The 25230-nt window shown below is 48.6% G+C and overlaps 1 protein-coding gene and 1 long non-coding RNA gene across 2 annotated transcripts; one reads left to right on the forward strand and one right to left on the reverse strand.

Annotated features, from left to right (window-relative positions):
* Positions 1-1925: 1925 nt before the first annotated feature.
* Positions 1926-18935, reverse strand: MUS81 (MUS81 structure-specific endonuclease subunit). The gene is made up of 16 exons (XM_083591810.1): positions 18689-18935; positions 17850-17997; positions 16782-16876; positions 14352-14450; positions 14010-14090; positions 12978-13066; positions 12026-12202; positions 11057-11161; positions 9789-9916; positions 8126-8238; positions 7533-7649; positions 6555-6650; positions 5036-5158; positions 4188-4291; positions 2915-2998; positions 1926-2565 (listed from the first exon to the last, which is right to left on the reverse strand). Exons 1-16 carry the CDS (start codon positions 18800-18802, stop codon positions 2499-2501), a joined length of 1740 nt encoding a protein of 579 aa, XP_083447936.1. The 5' UTR covers positions 18803-18935; the 3' UTR covers positions 1926-2498.
* Positions 18936-18986: 51 nt separating this feature from the next.
* Positions 18987-24936, forward strand: LOC310752145. Its single transcript, XR_014542844.1, has 3 exons — positions 18987-19126; positions 21100-24602; positions 24758-24936. It is a non-coding gene; the product is annotated as an uncharacterized lncRNA (long non-coding RNA).
* Positions 24937-25230: the final 294 nt, after the last annotated feature.

Consider the following 25230-nt stretch of genomic DNA (forward strand, 5'->3'; position numbering starts at 1 on the left):
CTTTGGCCACAGACTCACCAGGTGGGAGCCTCACATGAGGCGTTTGGTGAAGAGGCCGACAATGTAGCAGCTTTCACACAAACATGCCTTGCTTGTGCTTTATGGGCACTGAGGCTCGGGCGAAGTGACGCTCCTGTTATTTTTGCATTTTATAGTTGAAATTTGTACTTGTAAACTGTCCCAAGGAATTCTGTGAGTGGAGAGTATTCTGTCAACACTGGAAATGAAAGAATAGCTGCCGGGAGTGTAATTGGAAGGGGAAGATTACAGTGGGATAAGGACTTTTCCAAGGCTTTTGCACCCTGCTGAACCTGCCCCCAACCTCCAAAACACACATTTTATTTTCCTTAGGGAAGTACGCAAGTCTTGTTAATATTTTCCTTGTAAGAGAAGACAAGAACACTGGTGAATCAGGCCAAAGCCCCGTCTAGCGCAGCATCCTGTCCTGACATTGGCCAACCAGATGCCCCGATGGGAAGCTCACAAACAGGATCTAAGTGTGACAGCCGTTTTCCCACCTGCAATGGCTTGTAGCCATTGCTAGGCTTATCAATGAGTTTCTCTAATCCTCTTTTAAAGCTACCCGATACCGTGGGAGCAAATTCCATGGTCGAAACTATGCCCTGCAGAAAGAAGGGCTTTCGTTTGTCTTTCCTGAATCCTCCAGCATATTCAGCTTCATCGGAGGCTCCCTGCTCTTCCCAGCAGGCATAGGGGGGCACAAAGAAGCTGGAAGGTGGGGCAGTTTTCAGTGGGGAAATGGCACAAGAAGAAAAGACGAAGCACCTCCCCCCTGCCCCATGCTGGTCTTCTGCTTCAAACTGCAGCCTCAGAGGCTGAATTTCTTAAAACCAAATGGCTGTCTCCCCCCAAAAAAGAAGCACAGGACACGTTGCTCCTCCTATCAGGCAGTCAAAACCAGCCACTGGGCACAACTTGGTAATTCACCCAAAGACTGCAAAAAACACGCATATATTTGCTCTCCCCTGTGTTTAATTAGAACAGGCAGTCTAAAAATGGACTGTTTCTGACTCTGAACTTTGGAAGGGGGGGAAATCATAATATTTGTATTTAAATATTACAAATTCTTCCAATGATTGTGCTGAGGGGAAATACTGGAGACTGCTTCTTTTCCCGTTTTCTCCCATTAATTTCCACACAGAACACTTTCAGGGCATTTTGGGGGAGGGGGGTGGATGAGCATTTTAAATATTTGCCCAGCATATCTTTTAAAACCTTTTCAGTTGCTTCCAATTTACTCACCTACGGCAAAAAACAAGAGCCCGCCCATGTCTTGAAACAAATTAAGAAGAGTCCTTAAGACCAAATCCCACTTCCAACGACAAAAGGTTTAATGCTTCTAGCATCTGAGGTTCTGTTTAGCCTGCATACACACCATATATTTAAAGCACACGGCCTTCCCCAAAGGATCCTGCGAGTTTACAAAGCTGAAATTCCCAGCACCTTTAGACAACAGTTCCCATGATTCTTTGGGGGGAAGCCATGTTGGTGCATACGCAGCCTTAGGTATGATAGGTCATCATGGGATTTTGGAGTTGGAAGGCACCGCAGAGACCATACAGCCCCAACCCAGTGCTCAGCACATGACCCGCAATACAGGGTGCAACTCAGTCCTGCCAGGCTCTGCTTACATACCTCCAGCCGGAGAGAGCCCAGCACTGCGCACAGCAGTCTGGTTCCACTCTCCAAAGAGTTCCTGCCATTACGAAACTTCTCCTAATGTCCCTAAGCAGGTCTCTGCTTCTCGGCAATTACTAACTGGTTGCAGCCTTGCCCTCCGTCGCTGTGGATTTGTCTGTAATTCCCTTTTAAAGCTGTCCCTCTCTAATTCCGTAAGAAGGTGTGCGGTGTGAAAAAGTACTTTTCTGGGCACCTCAGGGGTTGAAGACATAATAAGAAGAGCCTTTGCAAAACAAAATGTTACAATTTTATTAGAATATCGACAGATTTTTTTTAAATAAAAAAGGAAGAAAAAAACCAAGAAGGATGAGACTTGGCAGGCCCTAATTTAGCAGCTAAAAGGGGCCCAAAATATCCAGTCGGGGTGCTCTTCCTCAAACAGTCTTGTGGGTGGTGTAAACGACAGAGTCAACCTGGACCCCTCATAAGTTTGTGGCAAGGAAGTGCATTTTGGGCTAGTAAACATCTGGCACATCATGCTAGAGCAGGGGTGGTGAACCTGTAGCTCACCAGATGTTGCTGAATGAAAAAGCTCACTGGCCTGGAAAGCCTCGGGTTCCCTGCCCCTGTGATGAGGCAATAGGACAAACCCATCCTTTCCTTGGCACCTGTGTTTTACAAGGAGCAACAGTGCTGGCTGTCTCTGGGGCCAGCTTCCCACAGCTGCTGGCTGCTGAAATACGGTAACTGTGACCACACAACAGGCCTTCCTCTAACTCTGGTGGCAGTGGGGAGGCGTATTCCACGTTGGCTGGTGAATCGTTGGCACACAGGCGCAACCACAGCCTCCCACTGATTCAAGGCAGAGGTCCTGATGTGCAGTACAACTGAGCCAAAGTCTTGCTCAAGGCAGGGCCCAAGTTCCTGAAGCAAAAGAGGAAGGAAGAGAGCAAAAGGACAGAGGTTAGGAGAGCCAACAACAGGACAATTGTCAAGGCAACGGGGCTCTCCGAGGTTCAGGCTACAGGGTTGGACCCTCAGGGTGTGGTTAAGACCGACCGGCCCCTCCCTCGGTACTTTTTCTGGCCTCGTTTCCCAAAATCCCACAGTGAAAAACCCGTTCTAGGCTGCTGCCTCTCTTCTCTGCTAGATCTCTGTCCGTTGCCTGAGCTCCCAAACCCACATCCTGTGTGGTTCTTGCACAAGATGCCTTTTGCACGCCGAAGCTCCAGGCCTGGGGAGGGGAGGGGAAACATGCAGCTCTGTTGCTCACCTCTGCAGTTTGCCGCATTTGACATTGCTCAGCAGCTGCTCTTGGCACTGTGGCGTTGGGCAAGAGGCGTAAGCAGCCAGGAGGCTGAAGGGAAAGAGAGAAAGCGGGAGAAGGGGGTCATGGATGGCAAACCGAAACCCATTCAGATGGCTTACAGCAGGGATGGGGAACTTGAGGGCCTCTGGACGGTGCTGGACTACAACTCCCACCACCCCTCACGACTGGTCATGTTGGCTGGGGCTGATGGGAGGTGGAGTCTAACAGCCTTTGTATGCCCTGGCTCAGAGCAAGGAAACCTGCCTTGTGCTAGGCCAGGCCTATTTTGTCCTACTCTGATTGGCAGAAGCTTTCCAGGGTCTCAGGAGGTAAGAGGTACTCCCCAACCCCTGCCACCTGAATCTGGGGGAGGGGGGACACGAAAGAGGTACACAGAAGTATGCATGGATAGGGGGAATGCCTCTCTTGTAATACAGTGGTACCTCTGGTTAAGAACTTAATTCGTTCTGGAGGTCTGTTCTTAACCGGAAGACCACTTTAGCTAATGGGGCCTCCTGCTGCCGCCGTGCCGCTGGAGCACAATTTCTGCTCTCATCCTGAAGCAAAGTTCTTAACCTGAGGTAGTATTTCTGGGTTAGCAGAGTCTGTCACCTGAAGCGTATGTAACCTGAAGTGTCTGTAACCCAAAGTACCACTGTACTAGGGATCAGCCCCGCTGCATTGTGGGAGATTCAGGAATGGCAAAAGAAAGGCTTTCTTTACGCAGTGCATAGTTCAACTGTGGAACCGGCTCCCACAAGAAGTAGTGATGGCCACCCCCTTGGATGGCATTAGGTGGTAGGCTGCTTCAAGGAGGAGAAGGCTATCAATAGTTATGAGTTGTAGCGGCTATATTGTACCCTCCAGGATCTGAGGCAGCCTGGGAAACACAAGTGAGAAGAGTGCTGTTGAGCTCAGCTCCTTCTTTAGGGCTCCCCATTGGGGCATCTGGTGAGAATAGGATGCTTGATGGGCCTTTGGGCTGACCCAGATGGGCTCCTAGGTTTCTATATTAAGCTAGGCCAGGGTTTCCCAAACTTGGGTCTCCGGCTGCTTTTAGACTACAATTCCCACCATCCCTGACCGCTGGTCCTGCTAGCTGAGGATGATGGGAGTTGTAGTCCAGCTGGGGACCCAAGTTTGGGAAATGCTGAGCTAGGCAATGCAGTAGAGGACAGCCTCCTCCATCACCCCAACCAGCCAATGACATTGTGTCTTTCATAACCTGTCTCCGCACCTAGCTGGTGTTTTGTATCTCTCCAGGATGGCAGCTGCCTTGTCTCCACTGATGCCGCTGATCTGCATGAGTTGCCGCGCAAAGACCTCACTCACTGTTTGGGCCTGGGAGAGGGAGGGGTAAGAGAGTTGATAATAATAGTAATAGTAGTAGTAGTAGTAGTAACAATAATTTTATTATTTATACCCCGCCCATCTGGCTGGGTTTCCCCAGCCACTCTGGGCGGCTCCCAACAGAATATTAAAAACATGATAAAACATCAAACATTAAAAACTTCCCTAAACAGGGCTGCCTTCAGATGTCTTCTAAAAGTCAGGTGATAGTTTATTTCCTTGACATCTGATGGGAAGCCACTACCGAGAAGGCCCTCTGCCTGGTTCCCTGTAATCTCACTTCTGAGAGGGAACCGCCAGAAGGTCCTTGGAGCTGGACCTCAGTGTCTGGGCTGATCAAGAAAGGCGCCCCTACCTTCAATTTGCTCTACACACACACACACACACACACACACACACACACACTGGTTAAAAGAAGAAAGAAAGCAAGAGAGAAAGGGGAAGAATAGCAAGCACCCTTTCAGGATTGTTGGCGGTGCAAACAAGAGAGAACTTTGCAAATCAAACCCGCGAGGAGAGAAGATGAGGGGGAGACACGGCAGTGGCCTTTAACCACATGAGGAGTCATAGGATTGCAGAGTTGGAAGGGGGCATGGGGATCATCTAGTCCAACCCCCTGCAGTGCAGGAATCTTTTGCCCTAATATGGGGCTCGAACCCACAGCCCTGAGATTAAGAGTCTCGTGCTCTGCCGACTGAGCTATCATTGAAGTATGTGGAGTACATTAGAAACTACCTTGTTCTTCACGGCCCCTTCGTTAAACTCAGCAAAGGTCAGAAGCCGGCAGGAGCCAGCGCTGGGCTGCAGAGGGCGCTCCTGCTCCAGTTCCTCCTTGGTACAGCTCAGAAGGGTTTTGTCCTAGGGAAGACAAAGGAGGAACAGTCCTTAGCAGCTACAGGGCTCACAACCTCGTTCTCCTCCACTCTCCCCTTTCAGACTCACAGCACCACCTTTTCCTCCTTCTCCCTGCCTCCAGCGCCCTCGTATGGATGGCCAGCTTTTTCATTATAAACTCGCCGAACATTTGTTTCAGTCCTGGAAAACCCAAGTAAGCTCAAGCGACCAAAGAACTTCTATTTCATTCACGCGACAGCTAAATGGGCTTGCCTGCTGAAGTTGTCGCTGGATTAAAAGGAAAAAAGAAATCTCTGTTTTACTGAGTCGCATCAATGGTTGTCTACAAACTTGGGCCTCCAGCTGTTTTTGGACTACAGCTCCCATCATCCTTGACCACTGGTCCTGCTAGCTAGGGATGATGGGAGTTGTAGTCCAAAAACAGCAGGCAACCCAAGTTTGGAAAAGCCTGCCTACACCAACCTTGGACTTACAACTCCCATCATCCCTGGCTAGCAGGCCCAGTGATCAGGGATGATGGGAGTTGTAGTCCAAAAAATATCTGGGGGGCCCAAAGTTTACACCAGCAGCAGTGGATTTTCAGGGTTGAAGGCAGGGTGCTCTCTCGTAGTCCTGCTGTAGGGATTGAACCTGGGACCTTCTCCATGCAAATAATGTCCTCTGTCAATAAACTATGAGGGTTTCAGACAGGGTCTTCCTTTCCCAGCCCTACCCAGAGATGCTGGAGACTGAACCTGGGGACATCTGTGTGCAAAGCTGATGCTCGACCACTGAGCTATGACCCTTCCTTGAAAGAAACCTTAATATGACGAGGTTTCACCAGTTAACTGAATCTCTGTAGAACAGATCAATCATTCTAAAAGGGGTGGTGGTGGACAATCCAGCCTCATCTTTGCTTCCTGGTGATGCACAAGCACATGTGGAGGCCGATGCTCCCTCCCAAAAGAGGTACAACCTACCTGTGTGATTCCAAACGCCTGCATTTTAAAAAATCTGACCATTAACTGAGTGGAGGTTGTTGTTTTTAACTGCCACTCAGAAAGGTATTTAAAAGTAATTAATATAACCTTAGCCGATTTAACATTGCGCCCTGATTATCTGTATGCTGGAGGCTAGGCCTAGGCCTGGATAAATAAGATCCAATCACAACAATAAATCAGTAATAGTAAGTGTTCCTGAGCAGATGCAGAGTGCTGCGAACACAGCACTAAGTAACTCCCAACCAGTCTTGGCACATCTTGGGAGTAAAGAAGCAGGGCAAGAGCTTAAGTCAAATCTTTTAAAACCAAAGGATAAAAATACACAGAAGAGGCAGGCAGTTACAGCAGAGAAACAAACTAAATGTGCCACTCTCCTGGGTGAGCAGCCCCCCCCCCATTTCACCCCGCTCCAAACTCGCCTTGTACAGTCTGGTCAGCTGACGCGTCATCAGGGTCAAATACGCTGCGGATTCCCGTAGGTCCCGAGTGCGTTTAACGAAGAAGCCATCCACCACCTGGGGAAGACAACGGTTATCTTTTAAAAATAAAATAAAAATAAAAATCAATTTTTATTTGTTTTCACAATCCAGTAAAATAGTATCTATAACAGAGAGAATTTAAAAGACAAGAAAGAAAGCAAAAAAGGAAAGAAGAGGGGGCGGGGAAAGAACAAAGAAAAGTTAGAAAACTTCTGGTTTTCCGTCTGCCAGTTACATTAAAGGTAAAGGTAAAGGACCCCTGACAGTTAAGTCCAGCCACAGAAGACTCTGGGGTTGCAGCGCTCATCTCGCTTTACTGGCCGAGGGAGCCGGCCTACAGCTTCCGGGTCATGTGGCCAGCATGACTAAGCGAATCAGAGCAGCTCATGGAAATGCCGTTTACCTTCCCGCCGGAGCGGTACCTATTTATCTACTTGCACTTTGACTTGCACTTTCGCACTGCTGGGTTGGCAGGAGCAGGGACCGAGCAACGGGAGCTCACCCCGTCATGGGGATTTGAACTGCTGACCTTCTGATCGGCAAGCCCTAGGCTCAGTGGTTTAGATCACAGCGCCACCCACGTCCTGGCCAGTAACATTAGAAAAGGGTTATTTGAGACATTTGGTCCATCCTCTCTGCTTTCTGTTAAACCATATTGGAAAGACGATGGTTATCACGGCTGCTGGAAGCTGCCAGTCCCCTTCCCAGGTGCAGGCAGCTAAAGCCTTCCCTAACCCCCCAAATATGCAACCCTGAAGCGGTTGCCATGGCAGGGGACAAGTTAGGGATGGAGGCAGGATCCAGGGTGGCTGAGTGCTGGCAGAGCCTGGGGGAAGCATGCACAGCGGCAGCCCTACCTGGGCTTGAGGTAACACAGCCAGGTAGACTGAAGTACCGACTCTCCTGGGGAGCCCCTACCTGGGTGTTGGTCATCGCTTGCTGGAGAGTCTTTTCGGGCAAGCTGAGGTGTTGTGCGGAGCCCGATTCTTCCACCAGGTAGATGGGGTGAGAAATGCCACATTGCCGCAGACGGAACTAGGAAGAAGTGAGCAGTTAGTTATGAGCTGGGGGTGCTGCAGGTGTGGGAGTGGAGAAGCCTTCAGAGCTCTCCCAGTGCATGTTCTCTCTCACACACAGGAAACGACTGCTTTCCAGGGCTCTCGACACATGCTCAGAGGAACTCTCATCTAGTGCAATCACTCTCTGAAATGTTGCAGAGTGGCAGAGAGGGAGGGAAGGGAAGCAGGGCATCTCCCTCTTGCTCTGCTGAGCAACCAGCTCCCTTGGGCTCTCCTCCTCCCTAAGTGCCACTGAGCAATGGCCGTTCCATCAGGCTGTGGAGCAGAGACGGCAAGCAGGACTATTCCTTCAGCTGTGATGGGACAGCTACTGCCTGTGGCTCTCATCGCGGTCACTGAGCCACGACCATTGCATCAGACTGGCTGATCCCAGTCCCTTCCCTTCACGGGGCTCCAGGCGACTACTCTCCCCACCCAGACACAGCGCAGCACCTTCTGCTCACGAAAGCGGCCGTCAATGATGCTGCTGCACAGGTCCGGCATCCGTTTCCGTTCTACTACGTAGTCCAGCACCAGCTCCCGAGCAGCAGGTGGCTGTGGCTGTCCTGGAAAACGAAAGAAGGGGGAGAAGAGCGACTGTTTAAAAGAACGTCGATTTAGCCTCAACCTGGTGAACCAAGGGAGAGATACAACCAGAGCCCCCCTCCCACAGCGCCAATCAGCCAGCAACGCCAGCCACCAGAGGAATACAGGGCTCTCCAGGACTTCAGGCTCCCTACTTGAAGAATGGTGCAAAGTGAATGTGGGACCCCCTGCAAGCAAGGAAGATCCTCTGCCCCCGAGCCACAACCTTTTCCCGAAGCATTGGCTGAGTTACTCAAGCTCATCTTGCTGGCGGGGGGGGGGGGTTGGATGATGAGATGACCCTCAGGTTCTGCGATTCAACGAAAGGCAACTTTCTAGACTTTAAAGCTTTTTCAAAATGGGTAATGCCCAGAGGCTCCAGCTTGGGCCCAAGACTGAGGGGGCCCCAGTGTCACATGACGTGTCTTGTGACGTCACATGCATGACATGCATCGTGCGCACATCGTCGAGAGGGGGCCGAGGGCCTGGCCCAGTGCCACTCGGCACCAATGGCTGCAGCTCCTCCACTCTCATGCTCAGGAGGAGCCTGTCACTGATGCTGCACCGTGTTTGGCCAAGGAATTGGCGCCTATGCTAATGCCCATCTTAGCCTCTGGCAGTAGAAGGAAAGGGTAAGTAAAGGTAAAGGTACCCCTGCCCGTACAGGCCAGTCTTGCCAGACTCTAGGGTTGTGCGCTCATCTCACTCTATAGGCCGGGAGCCAGCGCTGTCCGCAGACACTTCCGGGTCACGTGGCCAGCGTGACAAGCTGCATCTGGCGAGCCAGCGCAGCACACGGAATGCCGTTTACCTTCCCGCTGGTAAGCGGTCCCTATTTATCTACTTGCACCCGGGGGTGCTTTCGAACTGCTAGGTTGGCAGGCGTTGGGACCGAGCAACGGGAGCGCACCCCGCCGCGGGGATTCGAACCGCCGACCATACGATCGGCAAGTCCTAGGCGCTGAGGTTTTACCCACAGCGCCACCCGAAGGAAAGGGTAGGTAGATGGAATTGTAATGATCAGAGGACTGTCACCCCCTTCCCTGCCTCTGTCCTTTCACCACCTGCCCCTTAGCTCCTGAGAGGAGGTGTGGAACTGCAGAGGGAGCGCTGAGAGGCCTACATGGTCGCATGGATGGAGTTGGAAGGGGACCAGAGCAATTCCTCCCCTTCCCGCATCCTTGGTGCAGTTTTAGGTAATTGAAAAGGTGTTCAAGGTACCAGACCCTGTTTTCCTAAAGAAGTCATCACAGGGAAGCAAGGGCACCAGGGCACGAACCTCCCTGGGTGACCCTGGGAGAGTCACTGCCTCTCAGGCTAACCTACCTCACAGGGTTATATGCGGAGGGGAGAGAACCATGTACGTCAGCTTGAGCTTCTTGGAGGAAAAAGGGGGCACATAAATGCAAAAAAATAGATAAACTGACGCGGGCTATCAGTGAAGTGGCAGGTTCAGAGGGAAGGCAAAATCCTGACACGCTTTTCCAATGGACCCTCCTATCGCATGGCCCAAACCACCCGCCACACTCACCTGCTGCAGGTAAGACTCTCTCCCTGGCCACCCAGAGGAAGTCCCCGATGTGAAGCTTCCGGATGCTGAAGGGAACATTGTGGCGCTGGAGCTCACTCACCAAATCTTGCTTCCGGGACGTGGGGCCACTAAAGGGGAAATAGGGGGGAGGGAGAGCAGCTCTTTAGAGCACATTTACACTGCCAACAACAACAGCAACAAATCAGAGAAGTGGCTATCCTGAGATGATAATCCTGGTTTCAAGTGAACTCTTCCCTTCAAAAAAAATTACAGCTACATTTTATTGTTTTTATCACAAAGGCACTACAAAAGTGACGGACGTAACACAAGCTTATCTCGTCCTAATGATAAATGTAATTTGTTATCCAAAATATGATTTTATGATCTACATAGGCAAGGAGACAGCTTCTACCGTCTTCATCTGCTCTGTCAAACGCTGGTTATTTGCTGGTTATTAAGATCCACTTTTGCAGCACCAGAAACCCTCTGATCGGCACCTATACCTTGCATGGTTTCTAGAAGTTTCCTGACAGGCCCAGCGAGCCAGATCTGTATTTCCCAACACCCCCATGGGCCAACTTTGACAGGTGGGCAGGACCACACACCTGCCAATCTTCAGGTGACACTAGATGATGGATAGGTGGGTGGTCCTGCCCACCTGTCTAAGTTGACCTGGGGAGGTAGAGTGGGGGTAAGAGTAGCCAAAGAAGCAGCACCAAGCAGGACTGATCTCTCACTCATCAGCTGATGAGCAAAGAGTTCAGCCCTGGTTCCTGCAGGGGACTGAGCAGGATTTAACCCGCTGACCATCAGCTGACGGGGAGGAGATCTTGCTGCTTTGGCTGCAGGTGGCAGTTACCAGAAAGGGAACCAAAGCATGTAAGCCCATGCAGAATCAAACCCCACCCATTAGCTGTCACCACCTGCCCACCAGAGTGACGGCTGATTGACAGATTGGCGTGGTTTGGGGAAATTAGCCTCACAGGCCAGATTGGACCATTTTTGCCAGTGGGCTGGGGGATGCCCACCCCTGCTGCTAGGCAGTCAAAGCATACTCCTGTCACGCAAACTCTTGGCTGGTTCCTCTGCTGCTCTGTTTTTTACGTGTCCAAACTGGAACCAAATTGGGAAAGGGGCATTTATTCTGGGTAAATGAATCCAGACATATGTGTTCTTGAGAGTGCCCCATCCCCTACATGTCAGAAACAGAGTCCCCACATCCGTGTGTGTGTGTGTGTGTGTGCTTCACTCCTGCAGCTGCCACTCACCCCGTGGTCTCAATGAAATCCACACAGAGGATAACATCAAAGTTCCCAGGGTGAAAAGAAAACTGGGGTTTTAAGAGCCCTGCCCTTGGCTCTCTGCAGCTTGACCTGGAAAACCAGCAAATTTATTTCGTTATTACATTTTAACGTATGTTATCTATCTATTATCTATCTATCTATCTATCTATCTATCTATCTATCTATCTTTCTATCTATCTATCATCTATCTTTCAACGTATTAATTGCTTCCTACATAAAAATTCTCTTAGCAACTTACAGAAATTTATTTGTAGTTTATTTGCTGCCCTTCAGCTGAAAAGGCCCCCAAGGCAGCTCCCAAAGGTTCAAAAAGAGCTTTTTAAAAGATAACAAGTATAACAACAACAAAATACGCCAATACGTTACAATTAAAAATGTAACAAAAACCCATATAACAAATCCAGCAAAACAACAGCAAAAAAACCCTTTGACAGCAAAATCAACAAGTCATCCTAACGTGGGTTCACAAAATTAAAACAACAAAGCATTAAAAGCGCGATATTTAGCAGCTTACATTTTGTTCCTTCTAGCAGATGATGATACCATAAAATACAAATTATATAACCCAGCAAGATCCTATCTGGCGGAGTGAGCTGTGCGCTGCTCCAGCAGGGAGTGGATTCCATGGTCCTGATAACAGAGACAGGTCTCTGCCTTTCCCTTCCTTCCTTCCTTGTTCCTTGGATGTGCTGCCGGCAAAGTGTGCCGGAGGACAGGGCTGGCATACCACCCGACATTTTTGGGGTATGGGGCGGTGGTGCTGATTGGGAATCAAGAGGCAGCTCATGGGCAGAATTTGAAACAAAAGCAAACATGCTTGGCCAGGACAGAGCACAGCCTGCACACTAAGCCTCACCTGGGGCAGCTTCACTGCCTCTGCTACTCCCCTCCCCGAGAGCAGAAAAGTAGCTGCTCAGGAAGGAGGCTACTTACCTGGGCGAGGCATCCCTGTCCGAAGATTGCTCGCTTTTATCATCTCCCTCCAAAAGCAGCAAGGGGTCTCCAGCATCAGCTGCCTCAGCTGCCAGCGAGTTGGAGTCCTTCTCCTTTGGCTCATTCAAAGCTGCCAGTTCCCGGGCTAAGGTGAGCCCTGCGTCTGTCAGAGAATATCTGCCGGAGCAGAGGAGGGTGAGTCAAAATGGCCTCCACCCGGCCTCCCCAGCCTCTCTCCCATCTGGTTGATGTTTCCAGAGTTAAAAGGCTGCTGCGCTTCAGCTTTCACTAGGCAGGTTCCCAATCCTAGGCAGGTTCATGCTAAAGATGGTCCCACCCGCTCTATACTTGACAGATCATTGGGCTGCGCAGGAGAAGGCCTCCTGCAGGTCCCCTCTGATGAGGAGGTTTGTTCCCCACAATGCAGGAATCGGGCCTTGAGTGTGGCAGCACCTCCTGCCTGGAACCCCTTCCCAATGCATATCAGACAGGTGATGTCTCTGTTATCCTTTTGGTCAGAGACAACGGCTGACACCACAGAACAAAGCAGGGCTTTCCACTGATGGGGCATGTAGGCAGCAGGGTCCCTGCCCATTTCTCTCTCTGTGTGTGTTTTTGTGTGAAAGATGCCATCCCTTCTGGGACCCAAAGATCCTCCGCTTTCGTCTTTCTCTTTTGAGCACTTCATACATGCCTGTAAGCCAGGCATAGGCAAACTCGGCCCTTCAGATGTTTTGGGACTACAACTCCCATCATCCCTAGCTAACAGGAGCAGTGGTCAGGGATGATGGGAATTGTAGTCTTAAAACATCTGGAGGGCTGAGTTTGCCTATGCCTGCTGTAAGCAAATGTGTGGCTCATGCTAAAAGCTTGCACACCTCACTCCAATACAAGCTATGTGCTATCTATGGATTCTCCCTTACCTCCCAGGTAGCTGGTGCAACATCCTTACCTGGCTGGGATATTGGTCTTGAGGACCAACTCCTTGCGAAGCAGAGTGCTGATTGCAGACCAGGCAGTGTTCTTACTCCCAGGATCAGCCTGTTGGGGGAAGCAGAAGCAGCAACAACAATATACATAATCTCAGGAGAGAAAGGAAGGCCGGGGAAGGCCACCTCAGGGCCTGCTGCAGCAGAACTTTCCCCTTCTTCCCACCAACCCACAAGGTGGGAGGGACCCTGATGCCTTTGAAGTGTTTTGCTGATATATATATATATATTTATGTATTCTAACATTTCTTGCAAACTGGTATCCGCATTATTGCGAGTGCAGGGTCATAAGGCAGACTCAGATATTCCATAACCAGATTATCACTCCAATAGGGCTCCTCCAAACGGCCTGTTTATTGCGCATTCATTCCGATTTCCTTGTGTAAAACTGACATGGGGTTAAACTAGGTTCGGTCATAACTGAGAACTCATTCCTACCTCTTTGCGGAGAGGTTAAATGGCAATGGTCATTCGTCCCACCATATTTTTCGCTGTATAAGACGCACTTTTCCCCTCCTAAAAAGTAAGGGGAAATGTGTGTGCATCTTATGGAGCGAATGCAGGCTGCGCAGCTATCCCTGAAGCCAGGAGAGTGAGAGGGATCGGTGTGCACTAGGTGCGTCTTATGGTCGGGTGCGTCTTATAGAGCGAAAAATACGGTCATTTGCTTGCAGGGTTTTATACGTCTTCCCATTAACCGTTCATCCCTCCCCCATTTTTCCATGCATTTCCTCATCACTTTTCTAACCACAAAAGGTCAGCTTTTGAATCTTAAAAGAGTGGATTGTTGTACGAGGGTGACAAAGGGTTCTAATCCATTTCAATTGCACAAACATAAACTTCTGGGATACGCTGGAATCCCTCCTGCAAAACAGTTAAGAGTCTGGAGGTATCCAAAGATTTTCTTAATTCATCAATCAATCTATATAAGTTTCTTGTTCTAGCCAAAGTGACAACAGTACCAATAAAATAATACAGATCATACAGGAACTCACAAGAAAAAAAGATTTCTCACACAGCGGCTGAGCTGCTCTCTGTAATTCCGGCTTTGTCAGGAAACCCCGGGAGTGAGGATTCTGGAAGAAGGGTCAAAAAGGCAGGATAGATTTTACATTTCCTCCCAGGATTCCCACCTCTTAACACTGCCCCACCTTTGGTGACTTCTTAAAGAGGATTCCAAAACAAAAGCCACTCCCACAATCCTCCAATGTTCAGGTCTTCATCATGCACCTGGGGTTTCCCCACAAGCCTTCTGGGAAAGGTGGGCTCTAGGTTCTCCCCCTCCCCAAATGTTATGTTTTTGAGCTTACTGTATTCTGCACCAGCTGTTATCTTACCACACTGTCCTGGTACAGAGCCACCAAAATGGCAAAGGCTCCAGAACGGGGATCTGGGAAGTACCTCCGGCCACACTGGCGTGATACTGGTTGCTTCTTCTGAAAGGAAAAAGGAAAACCAGGTGTGTCTTCTTCAGGGACTCCACCAGTCTTAAGAACATATGAACACAAGGAAAAGCCCTGCTAGGTCAGGCCAGAAGGGGCCCATCTAGCCCAGCATCCTGTTCTCAGTAGTCATTCAGGTGCCTCAATAGGAAGGCCGCAAGCAGGACCTGAGCGCAACAGCTTAGTTGGAAGAGCCGAGGCTGAGTGGGAGGGACTTTCCTAAGGCGGGGGGGGGGACGGGACGACGACGACGACTCTAGGCTTGGAGGCCAAATGTGACACTCCAGGTCTGTCTCTCTGGCCCTCAGGGCTCTCCCCAGGCCACACCCCTCCCCAGCCCAGCTGAAAGCTTTGAGGTTTTTCTCCCTGGCCAGATCGTGGCCTTGAACTCTGATAATGTTTCTCGCTTGCCTAGATAAAAGATAGGGAGGTGTGTGGGGGGTATAAAAACTAGCCTTCTGTACAAAAGTAAAAATTATTTGTTGCTCCGTCTACTTTCGCCTCTGGCCCCACCCACCACCACCTTGTGCCCCCTGCCAGGTGGACCAGAAAGGAACCCGGCTCTCCATTGAAAAAGGTTCCCCATCACTAGTCCAAAGTGACTTGGTAAGCATGTGACAGAAGCAAGAGTTAAACCAGGGACTTCCTGATTCATAGCTAGTTCTCAATGCCCTTCTATGGGATAAAAGTGGAAAATCGGGGTGGGAGGTGGGGGAACTGACCCAATACTGTTCCATGTTTTCATGAGCAAACCAGGCTGGCTACCTTCCCTGACTGCTACCCTGCCAGCCACAATGCCTCTTTTCAAAATTTGATCAAAGGTCTTTTATGTTGCAAGGCCTTTGACCATTCGGGGAGGAGCAGAGCGTGCGCTTTGTAGGAGAGCATTTTGGCGGACGGGCTAAAAAGTGAAATGGATAAATGTGCTTTCGGCACCATCCACTGGGAAAGCTGCCTGCCCCAGGACCCATGGAAATATGAAAAGCAGCTGTGCGTGGGCACTACATGATCCTCAGCCACACCTCTCAGAGGTGCGGCATAGCAATGTGGCAATCAAACTTTTTTTGCGGGGGGCAGGACAGCCAAGAACTAGAAGGCAGTAGCTTTTAAAGCTTGCACCATGTGGTTTAAATTGCACAACGCAAGCTGTCAAGTTACACAGGACTCCATTTCAGGCCAGTGTTCAAGCAAATGATGAATAGATGAATTTTTACTTCTTCTGGTTGACAGCAAGAATGGGTATTAATCCATCCATGAAGCTGTAGCCCAAGAGGGAGTGAGAAACTCAGGCTTGGAAGCCAAATGTGTTCCTCTGAGTCTCTCCCTAAGCGACACCCTATTTATTTATCTATTTAGAAAATTTATATACTGTACTGCTGAATTATGACAGCATCTAAGGGGTGTGCAAGAAACTCACCAATACAGTAAGTAAATCAGAATTCAGTCAAAATCCCAGCTGAAATGTCTTCAGTACATGCTGTACATTCAGCAGAGAGGGGGCCTGCCTGATCTCAAATGGGAGGGAGGTCCTCAAAATCTGAGTCACCATGCTGAATGTACAGCTCCTGGTGGATTTGAGGTGGGCATCCAAGCCATGTGGGGGGTGGGGGAGCACTAACAGTGACTCTACTGAAGACATCAATGATGAGGAAGGGATCAGGCGGTCCTTAAGGTATCCTGGACCCCCTTGTAAATTAAAACCAGAACCATGGGTGCTTTAGTTTGGCTGGAATGTGTCTTTAAACTGTAATAATGTCTCTTACTTGCCTGGTGGAGGATGGAGAAGAGTGTGGGTGTATTTACAGTATATAGAAACCACTAACTTTTGCATGGCTGAAATGCAGCCTGCTGTACAAAGGTTAGGAGTGATGCCCATTTGTCCTCCCGCTTTTGACTCTAGCCCCACCCACTTGTGCCTCTGGCTGCACCTACCACTGCTGGTTGCCAAGGAAAGAAGGCTTGAAAAGGTTCCCCAACCCTTGTTCTAGTCTATGACCTGCACCATCATTCAATGAATGTTTGGCAGCCCATTCTGATGATAATGCACATGTTGCATTCTCACCTTTAAGTGCTTGGCACAGGCATGGATGAGCAGACTTGGGTAATCTGCCAGCGCAGCAGTGGCTGGGACAATTCGTGGGGAAAGATCACAGCATCGTCACCCTACCCCAAATCCACTCAGCCCCACTCCAAGAGACGGGAAGAGGAAAAGAGGGGAAGTGGGCTGCCTCTTAAATTTAGGAGGAACTCGCCCAGGCAGAGAGAGTTGAGACATGGCCATACTAATAGTTCAATTGCTTGTAAGGGCAAGGTATTTACACGGACCTTTAAGCACTGTCCTTTGTTTTGATCTGGCTCTGTGGCACAGAGGGCAGGCTGGACCGCTTGATCCTTCTGAGAAGAAGCTGTGGCATGCAGACCTGGAATTCACAGTATACACTCTGTTTAATAGATGTTTAGTGGAGACTAATGAAATTCCACAGCTGAGACCAATGAAGGAGATTTGCTCATATGTGCACTTCTCTCTTCCCCCTGCCCCCCCCCACAGAGGAAGAGACAGAGAAAGAGAGAGGGGGCAAAAGAGCAAGCAGCCATGAATGCATTAAAAGACTAAGCTTTCCAAATGCCAACGTCCTGCTTAGCTTTTGTTCATTTAATGAAATGTTACCAGTTTTCAAGTTTACATTTCACCATAGCCATAAGGACTAGAAACCTGTGCAGCTTTAGTGATAAATGAACACCCCCAAGGCCCAACCTAGATGATGCCAATTCCCATGCTGCCCTGTTCATATCAGCCCTAAACAGCCTTAGACTGCAATCCAATATGCAGCTACCTGGGAGTTAAGTGTGGGGCTGGCTTCTGCATAGACATGCACGGGATTGCACTGTGAGGCCTGCCTGCATCCATTGGAATTTCCCCTCATCACCTGACACCCTCCTTTTTATTCCATCCCTCTGATGTGCAGGAGTTGGCTACCCAAAGCACAACATTCACTCTGCCAGCATGTAAATGTGGAACTTCCTTCCAGGGGATACTCACCAGGCTCCTCCTTGAATATGACTTAAGTGGCAAGAGAAGACTCTACTTGTTTCAGAGGGAAGAGCCAAAACACAGTGGAAGGCTACTTTCTTTGCATACAGAAAATCTCAAGAGTCAATCCCTGGCATCTTCAGGTAGGACTGTATGAAACTCTGGAGAGCTTTTGCAAACCACTGTGGGCAAGCAATACTGTGCTACATGGACAGATAGTCTGACTCAGTATAAACAAGCCTCCTATGTTTCTATTTAAACCAGCCCTTTATTCAGTACCATGAGGACTGGAATCTTACTTTCTATTTAAGGAACAGACTCGAGCACACATTGGACCTTCACACGGCTGCCCCACCACTCACCTGTCAACACTGTGCCATCCTGGGCTTGGCAGTGTCTCTCCAGCCGCTCATCTAGCTGGCGGCAGATGTGCTCACCAAAGTACTGGAGGATCCGAGCCTCGCGCCCGCTGCGCAAAGGGAGTGGGTATTTGCGGAGAGAGCTCAGCGCCTGAACACAAGGAAGAGGATTTATTGTTTTGATAGTAAGGAGAGGTGCACATGGTTTCCCCTGTCTCTTCACTTTGCCTAACAAGGAGAGCAGTTCAGGCTGGGGCCACAACCACTCTGTGAAATTTGAACTAACCCATACATATTCTCTTTGGTCAGTTCATAGTTGCTGATACTTAGGGCTGGATCCAGACTTCAATTTCAACCCAATACTCACTTTATTTGGGAGTAAGATTTCAGTGGGGCTTATTTCTCAGTATACAGTATATGTACAGGATTGCTTTGTAAGTGATACTTAGAAGATACATATTGAAATTAGTAACTAACATGGGTGGACTCCAAGTCAAGATCTTACCCATCATTTATGCATGTTTATCGATCCTGCTTGTTCGGCCAAAAACAGAGCTCCCATAGCAGCTTTACTCATAGGTCCCTGCCCAAAGGCTTATAATTTTAAGGCATAGCACTAGAGGAAAATGTATTGGGAGAGAGGAGGAAACAAACAATTTCAGATGCAAGTTATCCTAATGGCCAGCTGAGGAGAAAAGTCCAAGAAGTTTAATATTATGTGTTAGCATTATATCACTACATTATAAATTGGGTACTGAGGGGAATCCAACGAGCGCGAAGGGGGATATGGGCGGAGCAAAACACCCGGAGGGCGTGGCCTGCCAGTAGAGGGCGTGGCTTACCCGTTCATAGGCGCGTTGGCTCCTGAGGCGCCCGCGCTCGGCAGCCTGGTCGCGCCACTCCTGGAGCCAGCGCGTAAATAAGGGGTTCGGGCCCCCCTGAGTGGGCTTCGGCATCTTCCGAAGGCGCCGGAAAGTTTCTCTTTTCTCTTTGACCCGGAACTCGACGGGGAGATGAAGCGGGGAAGGCAGAGCGGCCTGCCAGGCAGTGACTGCGCACGCGCGCTTCGCCCCCTAGAGGCCGACGGGCGGAACCGTAGACGCATGAAAAGGGAAGAGCGGCCGCTTCCGCGTTCCCGCTCTCCACCAGCCTTCTCTCCAGAGGCGAAAGTGAGAGAGGCGCCTGGGCAGGTCAAAAATGACAGCCGCTTTGCCCGCGAGTCGGTGGGGCAGGATGAGTCTCCCGTAGGCAACTGAGCGCTGGATTTGGCTCTGGGGAAGGTAAAAAGAAATACGACTCGCCTTTGCTCACAAAAGCCAACCAGACCCACCTGAGCCTCCCACCAGTAAGCATCGCAGACCTGTGAAGCCCCTCCTGCAAAAGGGCATAGCTGTCAACTTTTCCCTTTTCTTGCGAGGAATCCTATTCGGAATAAGGGAATTTCCCTTTAGAAAAGGGAAACGTTGACAGCTATGCAGTAGGGGTGTCATAGCGGGCAACACGGCAGGGTTGTTGCAAGCTACTGTACTGTTTCAGTCTCAGCCCTACCTGCATTGGGGCCAATTACTACTGGAGTGCATTTTGAAGGGTCCTTGCAAACTACTCTCTCGGCTTCAGGCAAGCCTCCATTCTGCAGTACTCAGAAGACACGGCACCGCAAGGCTGTCGCAAGGCACTCCCAACTGCGATCTCCAACCTGCACCATGGAAATAATGAGGTGCATGTGTGTTTGTATTAGCTGGGCTACTTTATGAATATGTTGAAAAACTTCTTTTTTTTAAGGAAAGAGGTAGAGCAGAAGCGCCCCTCTTTGCTGCGATCTGTTTTGGGGTGTGTGGACTCATTAAGAGTTGTATCCAGTATTAGCCCTACTTGGAGTAGATGCTCTGATAATAATGAACGTGATCTCACTTCGGCCAATTTGTTACAATGGATCTACTCTGAACAGAGATTAGTTGGCAGCAACTCTAAACGCCCAGTCACAATTAGTAGATATATTAGACCAGGCTTCCTCAAACTGGGCCCTCCAGATATTTTTGGCCTAAAACTCCCATGATCCCTAGCTAGCAGGACCAGTGGTCAGGGATGATGGGAATTGTAGTCTCAAAACATCCGGAGGGCCGAGTTTGAGGAAGACGGTATTAGGCTTTCCCATGGATTACTATGAGCTGCTGCTTCTCCCCTCTTTGGACCTGGGATACATTTAAACTGCTCAATCCCTTTCTAACAGGAGGTGCTGCATGCCTTCTGCATGCAGTGCTGATTCTTTGTCACCGAGTTACAGTCCCTCCCATGAAAGGGAAGAAGCTGCAAATTATTTGTCCGTCTAGGCCAGTGGCATCTGCTTTGACTGGCAGCCGCTCTCCAGGGTTTCCACCAGAGAAGGATCTTTCTTTCCCATCACCTGCTACTTTGATTCTTATAGCTGAAGCTGCCAATTATTACTCTGCTCCTAAGTGCCTTTTCATGTTTACATAACACAGATTAAGATTGCTGCCTTATTAAAAGAACCTTAATGTGCACTGCTCCGCTTTGCAAATTTAAAAAGACATCTGTGAACCAGGAAGGGCCATTTCTCAGTGGTTTGACCACAATTTTTGCATTCAGGATCCCCAGCATCTCCAGGTAGGGCTGGCAGAGAGCCCTGCCTGGAGAGCTGCTGCCAGTCAATGTAGTTAGATGGACCAGTGGGTCTGATTCTGTATAAGGCAGCTTCCTATGTTTCAGAATAGATTCTCTCTATATAATCTCCAAGGTGATTGTCATGGCCTCTGGCTAGCACAATAAATTTATTGAAGGAGTGGACCTCCAAGGTGGCACATGGTTCATGAGACGGGGTTGGGGAGAGTAGATGGAGTAAGACTGAAATCATCCTTCCGCTCCTGCTGTCAGGTGTGTAGTCATCCTGTGTTCTTTGAAGATTGCTCATCAAAAGGCAGGCAGAGGCACTGTATGTGCTAAAGGTGTGGTTACACCTAATTCAATAAGAGGCAAGCCGCGTGAGCAAGAGAGGTGCTGGGAAGTCAGCTGCCTGCAATTTGTCATAGCTCTAACACACCCTGCATGTCTGCTTGCAGCTTCCGAAGGGTCTTCTGCATTTGGATGTTTTGTATAAGATTTTTTTTTGTGTGGTACTTGGTTCTTTCACTTACATGCACATTTATTGAATTAAATTAGAATGTGGAATCATGATTTATAATTTGGTACAGTATTTGGTTTTGAATGCGGAAATTGTATTGTGTTTCTTACACAGTGGGACCTCGGTTTTCGAATGTTTCTATTGACGAATGTTTCGGTTTACGAACGCTGTAAACCTGGAAGTAAATGCTTCGGTTTTCGAACACACCTCGGAAGTCGAACATGCCACGCAGCTTCTGCTGAGTGCAAGATCCTGAGGCCTAGCTGTTGGCACCCGTGCACCACAGAGGTGATATTTGGGCTTATTTGGTGACTGTATGCAATCAATCTGTGCTCATCTCATCTCAGGAGCTCGCTTGCAACCAGTTTGTTTTTGTGACTGTGGAACCCAGTGCATAAATCTGTATTCATCTCATCTCATCTCAGGAGCCCTCTGCCAATCACCCCGTGCTGTGAGAAATGGATAAAAGCTGCAAAGCCAAGAGAATCCTTAACAGAATAACAATAGAGGTGAAGAAGGAAATTATTTCCAAACATGAAAGTGGTGTCCGTGTAAGTGATCTGGCAAAGCAGTTTGGTATTGCCAAATCTACAGTTTCTAGCATCTTGAAAAATAAAGAAGCCATTAAAGGAGCCAATGTTGCAAGAGGTGTTAAAACACTTACAAGACAAAGAACACAGACAATTGAAGAAGTGGAAAAATTGCTTTTCATATGGATAAATGAAAAACAGTTGGCGGGTGACCGCATTTCTGAGAGCATGATTTGTAAAAAAGCTTTGCATTTGCATGCTGACCTCATCAAAAGCACCCCTGGAACAAGTGCTGAGAGTGATATTTTCAAGGCAAGCAGAGGGTGGTTTGATAATTTTAAGAGGAGAAGTGGCATCCACAGTGTGGTGAGACTTGGTGAAGCTGCCAGTGCCATCAAAGAAGAGGCCAACCGATTTGTTTTGGCATTTAAAGATTATGTAGAGGCAGATGGTTTCCTTCCCCAACAAGTTTTCAGCTGTGATGAGACAGGCCTCTTTTGGAAGAAAATGCCAAAGAATACCTACATAACAAAGGAGGAGAAATCATTGCCAGGACACAAGCCCATGAAAGACAGGCTAACCCTTTTATTATGTGGGAATGCAAGTGGAGATTTTAAGGTGAAGCCTTTGCTAGTCTACCATTCTGAGAACCCCTGGGTATTTAAGAAAAACAATGTCATAAAAAGCAAATTGCCTGTGATGTGGAGGGCAAACAGCAAACCTTGGGTAACCAGGCAATTTTTTATTGAGTGGGTTCATGAAGTGTTTGGGCCAAGTGTAAAAGAATACCTCCAGTACAAAAATCTTCCAATGAAGTGCCTGCTTGTTATGGATAATGCTCCAGCTCACCCTCCAGGGTTGGAGGAAGAGTTGGTGGAAGAGTCCAGTTTTATCAATGTAATGTTTTTGCCCCCCAACACAACTTCTCTCCTCCAGCCCATGGACCAGCAGGTCATACCTAATTTTAAGAAGCTTTACACCAGAGCACTGTTCCAAAGGTGCTTTGAGGTTACCTCAGACACAGAGCTAACCCTCAGAGAGTTCTGGAAGAATAATTTCAATATCCTACATTGCTTACATCTTATAGACAAAGCATGGAGGGATGTGTCTCAGAGAACAATGAAGTCAGCATGGAAGACATTGTGGCCAGAAGCTGACCCTGAATGTGTATTTGAGGATATTGAAGAGGATGCTCCTATTGTTGAGGAGATTGTGTGTCTGGGAAAGTCCATGGGCTTGGAAGTGAGTTGTGATGATGTTGAGGAGTTAGTGGAGGACCACAAGACGGAACTCACCACAGAAGAACTTCAGAACATTCTGAAGGAGCAGCAACAGGCGGCAACTGAGGAATTGTCTTCGTCGGAGGAGGAGGAGGAGGAGGAGAGAAGAGACAGTGTTCCTACTGCACTGATCAAAGAAATGTGTGCAAAATGGGTTGAAGTGCAAAGTTTTGTTGAAAAATATCACCCTGATAAAGCTGCTGTAAGTCGTGCCACTAACACTTTCAATGATAATGCTATGTCTCACTTTAGACAAATTTTAAAACACCGGAAAAATCCTTTTTGTTCAGATTTGTAAACTGCTAAGGGGGTTTATGTTGAAATATGAAGTGGTACATAAATTAAGTAACTCCTCCTTGTGAAACTTGAAAGCCTCATTATCACCTCACTTGCCAAAACAAAGAGCATCTGCCAGTCACCCTGGTGCTCCAGCAGATGACACCATTGCTCCAGCTCTGAAAGAAGTCCCAGAGCTGGGTTCCCCGTGGTCCACCTCTATTATGCACCACCAGTGGGGGGCAGGGTGCTGACCTTCTGTTTCACTGCCTGCTTCAGTGACTGGTGAGTTCTGAGTAGGGATCAAACGTGGGGGGGGGACCCAAGCTAGAGTTGTGTTTAGTAAAGGAAAAAAAGACTGACGGGGGGATTATTGCAGTGGTTTCATTTTTATTTATAATTGTAACCTGTCCTGGGACATTATGGCAAAGGGCATGTAAAAAATTAAATAAATAAAAGAGAGGCAAGGTTTTTGACGCAGCATGGCATTTGGTTAGGTTCATATGTCACCAGGGAGTAGGGATGAATTGTAGAAACAAGAGTCCACGAAAAGCCCAAGCCCTTGAAACTGATTGCAAAGTCAGATTGCAAACTTTAATCCAAGCCCTTCTTCAAGGCTGCCTTTAACAGCCTCACATCATAGTGTTTCCCCACAATAGCCAACCAGGTGACTCTGAGGCAATTAGGCAATAACCCACTCTCCCCCTTCATGATCCCTAGCAACCAGTACTTTAGGTTTACTGCCTCTGGACCCAGAAGCTTTTATTTTGCAGCTAAATTTTAGCTACTCCTTACCTCCCGCTGCAAAGCCACGCAGCCCAGCACAGAAGGCTGATTTCCAAGACCGTAAGGTCAAGCCATCTTCTCACCAGCTGCTTTGCAGTCTAATCTGCTATTGCCAGGAATTTTGCCGCCACTATATGAACTCCAGGAATTTGTCAGCTTGTAAATTTATCCGGTGTGTAGACAGGCGGATGGATGGATGGAGATCCTTGCAGATTAGCCAGGCAAAATGGTAAAAGGGTGGAGGGGGCCAAAATGGGGAGTTTACAGGGGAGGAAAAACCTTAGTGCCCAATCCATCTAGACATCACTGCACGGAAAGACCCTCAGAGCCATTGGAATTAGGGTAGCCATGTACCCTATTTTAGAGGACAGTCCCTCAATTTAATGTTTGTAGGGCTGTCTGATCGAAGTCTGGTTAAAGAGAAAGAACCATCAGAAGTGTGGGGGGGGCATGAAGTTGCCCATCAGAGCAGGCACACAGATTGCTTCCCCCCCCCAAATCTCAACTTGTTCCCCACTATGCTGAAACATGGGCATAGCTAGGATTTTTTTGGGGGGTAGGCTTTTGTTGGGGGGGGCAGAACCTCAAGTACTTTTATTGGTTTAGGGGAGGCAGCTGCCCCCCTTGGCTACGCCCATGTGGTGAAACACTTGGGGTTTCTATTATTACTCCTGCATTTTCACAGATAAGTAACAAGAACAAAACAACATTAAATGGTAACATTCCAAGTCTTCTGTCATTACAGGTGCAGTGGCATAGCGTGGGGGGTGCAGGGGGGGCCGGCCGCACCGGGCGCAACATCTGGGGGTTAGGGTTAGGGGGCGCAAATCCACGGGTTAGGGGGCGCAAATTACTTGCCTTGCCCCGGGTGCTGACAACCCACGCTACGCCACTGTACAGGTGTACAAATTGAGAGAGGAGAGGTTCAATTTTTATATAAAAAACTAATTGTCATACTTTAGTCCTTAAACTCTGCCCTCCAAAAAACAACAACCACCTACCATTTTTGTATTGGGCTGGAATGTAGTGATCCTACTTTTTAATGTTCTCATACAAAATAAAATCCCACCAATCTAAAACTCTGCGTCCACTGACCCCCTGCATAATTTCAACTGATGCATTAATCTTTCTGGCAGGGTAATTAAATACTGTATACATATATGTACTGCAGCAATAATCTATTGGTAATGTTTGCATCTTTCCAACCCTGAGGGATCACCTGTCTGGCTGCTGCTAACAAAATGTAATGAGTTCCCTTGAAGGTAAATTAGACTTGCCCCCTGAGAACACAGGTAGCAAACACAGAATAGTATCATCTACCACTTCATTGGCCTATGATGGCACTAATTTCTTTGAACACTAGCTTCTAAAAA

Source organism: Podarcis filfolensis (assembly GCF_964270895.1).
Source record: "Podarcis filfolensis genome assembly, chromosome: 16".
Classification (NCBI taxonomy): domain Eukaryota; kingdom Metazoa; phylum Chordata; class Lepidosauria; order Squamata; family Lacertidae; genus Podarcis; species Podarcis filfolensis.

Coding starts and splice junctions, on each gene's coding strand:
- MUS81 (XM_083591810.1), bottom strand. CDS start 18,802: ATGCCGAAGCCCACTCAGGGGGGCCCGAACCCCTTATTTACGCGCTGG. Junction 14,451..16,781: donor ACAAAGGACAGTGCTTAAAG/GTCCGTGTAAAT, acceptor TTTTCCTTTCAG/AAGAAGCAACCAGTATCACG. Junction 2,566..2,914: donor AAATGCGGCAAACTGCAGAG/GTGAGCAACAGA, acceptor CTTTTGCTTCAG/GAACTTGGGCCCTGCCTTGA.